At 44.3% G+C, this 10,620-nt stretch overlaps 1 protein-coding gene across 3 annotated transcripts in view; it reads right to left on the minus strand.

The window, feature by feature from the left end:
* Positions 1-8,852, minus strand: part of STRA8 (stimulated by retinoic acid 8) — a 65,801-nt gene extending 56,949 nt beyond the window's left edge. The window contains exons 1-2 of one of the 3 annotated variants that reach the window (XM_063929020.1): positions 8,714-8,852; positions 54-252 (exon numbers count right to left, since the gene is read on the minus strand). In XM_063929020.1, the coding sequence (XP_063785090.1) occupies positions 54-224 (171 nt within the window). In that variant the 5' untranslated portion in view covers positions 225-252; positions 8,714-8,852. Of the gene's footprint in view, positions 1-53; positions 253-5,190; positions 5,260-8,713 lie in introns of those variants that run through there. The other 2 variants (XM_063929018.1, XM_063929019.1) reach the window with 2 other exon arrangements.
* Positions 8,853-10,620: the final 1,768 nt, after the last annotated feature.

A 10,620-nucleotide genomic window follows, 5' to 3' on the forward strand; every position in this document is an offset into this window, starting at 1 on the left:
TTCCTGCATAAGAACTGAACAGCTCCCGTAGTAAGTCACCCTCTCCGTCATACCCTTGTGGCTTGTGCGTCAGGGTCGGGGAACACTGTCTCCCGCAGCTGCTGGATGAGCTGTGAGACTGAAGTCTGTTTCCGATTTCGTGATGAGCGTTTCCTCACTGGCCTCTTCCCGGTGTTCTGGCGGCGCGTTCCTTTCTTGCTACTGCACTCACCAACAGTGTCCATTCAAACTTCCAACGCACCTCAGCTAGGTCTGTGAAAGCGAAAAGGCACCATGTGTCATTAATATTGATCCTAGGCTATGTATGACACTATACTGTACATGAAATAACCGTAGTCTTTATACGTCTGTAAACAGGGTGTGACAAAATCATGATTTAAAATTTAAAAAAATAAATAAATAAATTAGATTTTTTTAGCTTTTGCTTGGAACTTGCCTAGTGTCGGTAGAAGGGTATTTGAATGGGGGTATTTTTCTTTGACAAACTTAAGAGCTTCTAACTTTTCTTCTGCAGTTAAACAACTACCACAGTAACACAGGTATATCAAGTAAGCGAGAAAATGTGCTGATTATAGAGGTCCAAACATTTCTTCATGCATGGTTTTTCCAGATTTAGGCCCTCATTCCGAGTTGTTCGCTCGCTAGCTGCTTTTAGCAGCCGTGCAAATGCTAAGCCGCCGCCCTCTGGGAGTGTATTGTAGCTTAGCAGAAGTGCGAACGAAAGGATCGCAGCGCGGCAACAAAAAAAGATTGTGCAGTTTCTGAGCAGCTGCAGACCTACTCAGCGCTTGCGATCACTTCAGACTATTTAGTTCCTGTTTTGACGTCACGAACACGCCCTGCGTTCGGCCAGCCACGCCTGCGTTTCCCCAAGCACGCCTGCGTTTGTATCTGACACGCCTGCGTTTTTCCACACACTCCCAGAAAACGGTCAGTTACCTCCCAGAAACGCCCACTTCCTGTCAATCACTCTGCGGCAAGCAGTGCGACTTAAAAGTGTCGCTAGACCTTGTGTGAAACTACTTCGGCTGTTGTGAAAGTACGTCGTGCGTGCGCATTGCGGCACTTACGCATGCGCAGAAGTGCCGCTTTTTTGACTAAACGCTGCGCTGCGACTGAAAACAGCTAGCGAACAACTTGGAATGACCACCTTAATTGCTTCAAACTATCCTCTAATTCTTTCCACACATGTACGGCATTGGATTTCTCGTCTGTTGTCTATGCCTCTTTGTATCACGAGTCATAATTAAATTAGGTCGTCAAGCAATAGCCATATATACAGACCTTTTATTAGTAGAGCAAAGGTCAAAGGACCGTGGTCCATATTGCACAGTATGCCTATTATAATTTACAGTTTCTTTTATAGCGCAGCATATTCCGTTGCGCTGTACATTGGAAACAACAATTATAAGCTTAAAATTTATGCCAATTACCAGTAAAAGCTAAGTAAAAAATAAAAAAATGGATGTAGACTATGGGGTATATTCAATTAGGGTCGAAAGCTGCCGTCTGTCGAAAAGACGGCAGTTTTCAACTTTTTAAGGTTGAATCGTGATTCGAACTATTCAGTCCCCGCTATTTTTATTCGACAAGTCTGGGAATTCGACTTGTCGAATAGTACGTGAATCGGCGGTATACCTGCCGATTCACGTACTTTTGAGGGAAACGGGGACAAATTCGACAGGAGTTGGCCCCGTTTCCGACCATCTCAGTCCGACATAAAAAAATGTCGGACTTAGATGTAAGACCCGAGAGGAGTAGAGGGGGGAGAGCCGCGCACAGCGCTGCAGGAGGATGTGTCACAGCCGCGCCGCTCACGGCAGCGTCTACCCGGCTCCAGCAAGTGAGGTCACGCTTGCTGGAGCCGGGTGGACACTGCCGTGAGGTCTGGCGGCTGTGAGACATCCTTCTGCAGCACTACTGTAGCGCTACTCTCCTCCGTCTGCCCACGGCTCTCCCCGCTGGTCTCCCCCCTCTCCTCTGCTCACAGGTCTCATCTCAATTCGACTTTTTTTAAAGTCGAATTGAGATGGGATTGAATAGGGGTTGTCGGATCCATTCCGACAAATGCATGTCGGAATGGATCCGACCCTAATTGAACATACCCCTATAACTCTACACACATGGTAATATATATTACATTCTTGAAACACAACTGTCAGTTTTCAAAGTTCATTTTAACAATACTAAACACCTTGATTTTTTTTTTTAAATCATGTGATTTAAATCAGCACACCCTGTCACTAAATACATGTCAGTCATTCCCTCTTTCACCACTTTGCAGCACCTTGTTATGTTAGGCTGTAGTGATACGCTATCTGAGCCAGGGATGTCTCCGCAGCTTAACTGATGGAAATAGCAGCTTTTGGACCTGTATTGCAGCATGTTGGTGCACGTCCTACGTCCTATGGCGTTTTCTCCATGATTCATACACAAACATTTTGGAGATTCAGTGGTCCGTTAAACGCTAAAGTGCATGGGGGGCACAGCGATACTCCTTGGTATGACACCAGTGCACCTGCCATTATACACCGTAATCTCCACTCTCCGGTAGCGGTTTCGCAAGATAGATTTGCGCCTAGGTGCGTATGGAGGTGGAAAATCTGAAAAGGTGCACAGTGCCATAAATATGCCAAACGCTGCTCCCCTGAACCTACTTTAGTGCACCTATAAAATACACTTCTCAGCGAAGGAGCAACTGAGAAAATCAAGACATGTCCCATAAAAAGAGGAGACCTTCTGACCAGAGCAAAAAAAAAACCCTAAAAAAAATCCTGGCAGCTTCACGCCTTTATCTATTTGTATTATTTCTGCTCCATAAATCCAAATAGAATTTTTGCACTGTTCCACTACCTCTATATAAACACATAATGAAAGCAGGGCTTTGTGACTGTCAGGAAAAATACTGCTTTTACCGGCACGCTTTAAATACTGTGTGGACCTCTTCATCTACCGCCTGCAGGTGCAATAGTAATCCTAAAGCAAGTGTAATTACTGCTTTTCTGCTGCTCTCCCTCTTATTCTGCAAAAAATTATTCCGGTCGCAAACTGACCCACGATATAAACGACCGAAAAGTTCAGGTTGTAAAATTACACACTAATCAAAATAATGCATAAAAGCTATAATCACTGAACAATACACACAGTAATAAATGCGGATGTATGCATTCAATAAACTGAAAGCTGCATTCTATTTGATTGCACGCACAATCTGTAATATAATATAGAACGGCATTTTTTGTCTTTAGCAAATTCTACTTCATGACATAAAGGGCCTAATTCAGACCTGATCGTAGCAGCAAATTTGTTAGCCGATGGGCAAAACCATGTGCACTGCAGGCGGGGCAGATGTAACATGTGCAGAGAGAGTTAGATTTGGGTGGGTTATATTGTTTCTGTGAAGGGTAAATACTGGCTGCTTTACTCTTATACTGCAATTTAGATTTCAGTTTGAACACACCCCACCCAAATCTAACTCTCTCTGCACGTGTTACATCTGCCCCCCCCCCCCCCCCTCCCCCGCAGTGCACATGGATTTGCCCATCTGCTAACAAATTTGCTGCTACGATCAGGTCTGAATTAGGCCCCATATTGGATTAATACAAGTAATTCAATTTTAATGCAGTATTTATGTATCAGCCAGAGAGACCGGGCAAAAGAAGAAGCTGATATTTTATGATTGAGAACAGAGCATTTTAGTATCCGACATGTGCAGATTATCAGTCTAATTTTAATTTCCTATCCTTGTTTAGGGTTAAATACACAACCTGTTTTTTTTCTGTACTAGTTTGCCGATTGGTGTTGTATTTTAAAGCATAGTCTCTGGAACAGGACCCACTAGTATATTGTTATTCTGTACCAACTGATCATTATTTTTTTTTATTATTTTTTTTTTTGCTGTTAATAACTAAAATAAATCAGAGGAAAAAGCTGAGCAGTAAAACAAAATGTTAGAAAAAAAAAGTATAAAAATGCATAAAAAGCAACAAAAAGTAGGAAAAAAGGTATAAACTATAAAAAAAATATATAGTTTTGGTAAAACTGTGCCGATTATGGTTTATTTTTCTCTTCTAAACAAATTCTATAAGTATAGAAAAATAAAATCGAACCTACTGTATTAAGTCAATATATGACAATCCACAGGAGTACTTGTAAATATTAAGTTTGCAGTAAGTGATCCGCTGTTCCTAAGCAAGCCGGCAAAAATGTTTTTGTTGAGCCGTATACAATGGTTTCGCATGCAGTCGAGCATCAACCGGCATATTTTATTATCATCAGTCATTTATATAGCGAGCACAAATTACGCAGGACGGTATAGAAAATATATCATTCACATTAGTCACTTGCCCCAGCGGAGCTTACACTTTATACTGGAATACCCAGAGGAAACCCATGCATATACACAGGGAGAAAATACAAACTCCCCACAGTTAGGAAACTGGTTAGAATAAAACTCATAGCCTCAGGAGGAGTAACCCAGCAATGCTAACCACTGCACCGCCATGCTAACTAATATTACCCCTGAATTCTGCACTACGAATGTTCAGTGCAGAATCTTGCACCTACTGTAGTATTCATCATTCCTAGGGCCTGATATTTTATAACTTGCATCAGTATATTTTTCTGTTTCTTGCATGCATAAAATACTCATTATTGCATCTCTGCACTTAAGTAACAAATTCTAAGTATAGCCGGCCATTGTATACAAATAGCACAACTTTAAAACAATGTTTCTTTTTTTTGTATATTATTTCAAGTTGCTAACTTGTAAATTGTTATATTTATCTGTACAGAACCAAGACAAGTTACATTGCTGGCCTGCAGAGAGCTCAGGCTGCAACAATTACTCTGCAAAGTGCTGCAGGAATACCAGAATCAGTCCTTGCATATATAAAAGACCTGCATACGATGAATACACATATATATGCTGGTTACCCAGATACAGTACTGCACTTATAATGAGCACGGGGCAATGCAATGTTTTATAGTAAAAATGTAATTTCTTTATGATACAAAATAAAATTGCCTTGCCTTGATGAAGTTCTGCTGCAATATTCAGCTAACAAAATAAGACAATATAAATGTTCTGCAATCAAAAAGAATATACACCCTCTTGTGCCCCGACTCCTCGCCCCATTACACCCCAGATACCCCCCCTCTTTTCGGAAAAACAACAACATAGGAACTTACTTGGTGACTGGGAGCAGTATATTCTGCCCAATATCTAGAACCACCAGTCCATGGTATGTAGACTTAACACTGCGTCTTATTGGTCATTAAAGTGAATGATAATTAACAAGCCCTAATTATCACTCATCTTAATCTGTCAAGCTGCAGATTCCTCTCTGAAGATTTAAACATATGAACCTTTGCACAAATATGCGGTGATGCACCCTGGGGGGGTGGGCAAAGGCTTAAGCCCCAAACCTGCAGGGCAATTGTACAAACGATATAGTGCACACATTTCAGGAGCTCCCCAAAACTGAACATGTTTTAGGTGCAATGGTGATTGGGGGAAGGGGGGGGGGGGGGTAGTTTTTCACCAAACTTGTCTCAAATTCTCATATTGTTCTACAAAAAAAAAAAATTGCTACAAAATAAAAATATCTTAACTTCTGTCAGGGCATGGAAAGTCCTGGATCTGTCATTTACAAACCCCTTATCTGTAGTAGCAGTATCAGTAAAGACAAAGGTCTGTAAATAAAAGATATTGGGCAGTTGCTGGCTGCCAGGTATTAAATGCTCTGCCAAAGGTATCTGACGCTGGGGTAGTTGCAATGTTCTGCGTATCTCTTGAGGGGCAATTAAATTAATAATCTATGGAATTCTTATTCCATTTATTGCTGGCATTTCTCTATGAAGTATATATATATATATATAGTTCCAGCATATTCCATTAAGGGGGTTTTACAACTTATTTTATTATTAGTTATAGGTATTGAATTATATCTATTATGGTCTCACTTTAGGCGCTATTTCCGTTAAGTTCCTATTAAATTGCAATTCTGATTGTTTTAACCTGTCCTGTTTTGCACGGCTTAACTCTGGCCTTGTCAAGAGTGCATTACCTGGAATCTGGTGAGCAAAACATCTGAGCTATTACAGACTATCAGGGGTTAATAGCCAATGGGTCACTATTCCGGAAAACGTGGCTTGCCATGTAAAATAGCTGTATATGACAATAAGCGTTCCGAGTGGAACTTCGGCCGCTCCGCTGCCAGCAAACCACGGGAACGGTGACATGTGATCTGGGAGCTGTCTGTAGCTATGTACCCTCTGCTAATAAAATGATACATTTAAAATGGGGAGGGGGGGGGGGGGGTTTAAACAAAGGAAATGCAAGTCAGCTAAAGAGAAAATGAAAGTCAGATCCCTGCATTTGTATTTAATTTGCCATACAACCATTAATGAATCTTGTTGCACTCTCATTTTCTATTGCAGTTTTTAAGCACTTTCACTTTTGTTTTAAATGTGTTTAAAAAAGAATGTTCCCACGCCAGTGGGTCTGTCGCCTATAGCAGGATTCAGGCTTCGTGCCTGGCGCCATTCAGGATCAGTCGCAGGCTGAGACACGCCCTGAAAATGGTAACGATGCTCCTGCATTTTTGCCGCAACTCCCCGAAACCCCTCCAAAATAGTCCCTGACTGTCAATCACTTTGTAAATAAATCCTCTCCGCGACATCCTTCGCAAGACTATTACGGCAAAAGCGCAGAGCGCAATCGGCTGATAATCGCTGTAAATAAATTGGCAGCATCCAACGCTGTAAATAAATTGGCAGCTCACAGAGGTGCAAATGCTCTTATGATTGGCGGAAGGTTGCACTGTGTACAGCATTTCAGGGGGGGTAGTCCTGCACCTGCGGAAGCCCCCCCCCCCAACACACTTATAACCTCTTATCAATGATTCTGTCACCTGATGAGAGGGAGGGGCACAACCTGCCCCTCACCCAATGTTATGCTCTACATAACCTCTAGTCAATGATTATCTTTCACCTAGGGAAGGGGAATGAGCCCCCCGCAAAGCCCGCGCACCCCCTTGTCACTGACAGTAAATGAGATGTTAGTAGTGCCCAGACTGACAGAGATTTGTTCTGTGTATTATTGGGTACCCATAGGCCAAAACTTGTTGGAACTTGTCCCAGTTTTCATACTATGAAGCCAGAAATAGCAGCAGACTGACCAGGCCCCGCACATTGGGGGTAATTCAGACCTGATCAAAGCAGCAAATTTGTTAGCAGTTGGGCCAAACCATGTGCACTGCAGGTGGGGCAGGTGTAACGTGCAGAGAGAGTTACATTTGGATGGGTTATTTTGTTTCTGTGCAGGGTAAATACTGGCTGCTTTATTCTTATACTGCAATTTAGATTTCAGTTTGAACACACCCAAACAAAATCTGAAGGTGGGTACACACTGGCCGATATATCGCGGGTGCGTCGGCCAGTGTGTACGGGCGATATGTCTGTGAACTCTGTCATTCATAGACATGTCGTGTCGGCCCAGCAGCACAGCCGACGGCCAATATATCTACCGATACACTGGCACATCGCTGTGTGTGTACGGGCGACCAGCCGGCTACCTGTACACATGCTGCGGGAGCCGGCGGTGATTGACGGCTGAACTGGGCGGGCGGGCCCACTTCATGACGTCGGTTCCCGATGGATCGGGCAGTGTGTATGCACAGCACACTGCCCGATCCGTCCATAGATATATATGCAGATCAATTGATCGGCAGATATATCTATCAGTGTGTACCCACCTTAACTCTCTTTAAACGTTATATCTGCCCTCCTGCAGTGCACATGGGCCCTCATTCCGAGTTGATCGGTCGCAAGGCGAATTTAGCAGAGTTACACACGCTAAGCCGCCGCCTACTGGGAGTGAATCTTAGCTTCTTAAAATTGCGACCGATGTATTCGCAATATTGCGATTACTAACTACTTAGCAGTTTCAGAGTAGCTCCAGACTTACTCTGCCTGTGCGATCAGTTCAGTGCTTGTCGTTCCTGGTTGACGTCACAAACACACCCAGCGTTCGCCCAGGCACTCCCACCGTTTCCCCGGCCACTCCTGCGTTTTTTCCGGAAACGGTAGCGTTTTCAGCCACACGCCCCTGAAACGCCGTGTTTCCGCCCAGTAACACCCATTTCCTGTCAATCACATTACGATCGCCGGAGCGAAGAAAAAGCCGTGAGTAAAATTACTTTCTTCATAGTAAAGTTACTTGGCGCAGTCGCAGTGCGAACATTGCGCATGCGTACTAAGCGGATTTTCACTGCGATGCGATGAAAAATACCGAGCGAACAACTCGGAATGAGGGCCATGGTTTTGCCCAATTGCTAACAAATTTGCTGATGCGATCAGGTCTGAATTACCCCTATTATCATTAATTGTAGTTGACAGTGAGATATATCAGTCTGTATAGATTATGCCAATTAACCCCAATGTGTACACCCATGACACATATACTACAGTTCCCTATAGATAATGTATATTATTTGTATCTTATATATGTAAAATACATTTTAAAATCTATACAATAAGGACAGTATATTCCTACATCACACACTAGAGCAGACGCCTACATGGTATAAACCCCACAGTACACACACATAACGCAATAAACAACTTGATAAGTAAATGATAGTAAATCTGTGTAATGTGAAGAGTGTGCCCCAGGCCCAAGGAGAAGGGTGCCCCCCGGCCCGATCATTACCCAGTGTGACCGGACCAGTCTCTGACTCTATGCCAGCCGGTGTTCATAAATCAGTAATAATAAGTAGAAGTTCTCCCAGCGCTGACGTCACAAGCAGGCAGCTGCCCCTCTCTCTTCAGACTCCGGTCCCAGGGAGCAACAGGCCGACCAATCAGGACGCGAGGCGGTCCTATCACCGCTCGGCCAGACTTGGCAGAGCAGCCAATCGGAGGCGCGGAGAGCAGTAACAGTGTAGCAGATGTGTACGAAGTGCAGTGGCGCGGAGTGAGAGGGCGGGAGAGTGCGCACAGCTGGCCAGCTGGTCACGTGGTGTCCACCTAACGTTCTACCCAGAGTCACAGCGTTCTACAGGTTCTACCCAGAGTCACAGCGTTCTACAGGTTCTGCCCATGCGTTCTACCCAGAGTCACAGCGTTCTACACATTCTACCCAGAGTCACAGCGTTCTACAGGTTCTACCCAGTCACTACATTCTACGCATTCTACCCAGAATCACTACGTTCTACCCAGAGTCACAGCGTTCTACAGATTCTAACCAGAGTCACAGCGTTCTACAGGTTCTACCCAGTCACTACATTCTACACATTCTACCCAGAATCACTACGTTCTACCCAGAGTAACAGCGTTCTACAGGTTCTAACCAGAGTCACAGCGTTCTACAGGTTCTAGCCAGAGTCACAGCATTCTACAGGTTCTGCCCATGCGTTCTACCCAGAGTCACAGCGTTCTACACATTCTACCCAGAGTCACAGCGTTCTACAGGTTCTACCCAGTCACTACATTCTACACGTTCTACCCAGAATCACTACGTTCTACCCAGAGTCACAGCGTTCTACAGATTCTAACCAGAGTCACAGCGTTCTACAGGTTCTACCCAGTCACTACATTGTACACATTCTACCCAGAATCACTACGTTCTACCCAGAGTAACAGCGTTCTACAGGTTCTAACCAGAGTCACAGCGTTCTACAGGTTCTAGCCAGAGTCACAGCATTCTACAGGTTTTGCCCATGCGTTCTACCCAGAGTCACAGCGTTCTACACATTCTACCCAGAGTCACAGCGTTCTACAGGTTCTACACAGTCACAGCATTCTACACATTCTACCCAGAATCACTACGTTCTACCCAGAGTCACAGCGTTCTACAGGTTCTAACCAGAGTCACAGCGTTCTACAGGTTCTAGCCAGAGTCACAGCATTCTACAGGTTCTGCCCATGCGTTCTACCCAGAGTCACAGCGTTCTACACATTCTACCCAGAGTCACAGCGTTCTACAGGTTCTACCCAGTCACTACATTCTACACATTCTACCCAGAATCGCTACGTTCTACCCAGAGTCACAGCGTTCTACAGATTCTAACCAGAGTCACAGCGTTCTACAGGTTCTACCCAGTCACTACATTCTACCCAGAATCACTACGTTCTACCCAGAGTAACAGCGTTCTACAGGTTCTAACCAGAGTCACAGCGTTCTACAGGTTCTAGCCAGAGTCACAGCATTCTACAGGTTCTGCCCATGCGTTCTACCCAGAGTCACAGCGTTCTACACATTCTACCCAGAGTCACAGCGTTCTACAGGTTCTACCCAGAATCACTACGTTCTACCCAGAGTCACTGCGTTCTACAGGTTCTAGCCAGAGTCACAGCATTCTACAGGTTCTGCCCATGCGTTCTACCCAGAGTCACAGCGTTCTACACATTCTACCCAGAGTCACAGCGTTCTACCCAGAGTCACTGCGTTCTACACATTCTACCCAGAGTCACAGCGTTCTACAGGTTCTACCCAGAATCACTACGTTCTACACATTCTACCCATGCGTTCTACCCAGAGTCACAGTATTCTACCCATGCGTTCTACCCAGAGTCACAGCATTCTACCCATGCGTTCTACCCAGAGTCACAGCATTC

The sequence above is a fragment of the Pseudophryne corroboree genome, chromosome 6 (genome assembly GCF_028390025.1).
Source record: "Pseudophryne corroboree isolate aPseCor3 chromosome 6, aPseCor3.hap2, whole genome shotgun sequence".
NCBI classification, from domain to species: Eukaryota; Metazoa; Chordata; class Amphibia; order Anura; family Myobatrachidae; genus Pseudophryne; species Pseudophryne corroboree.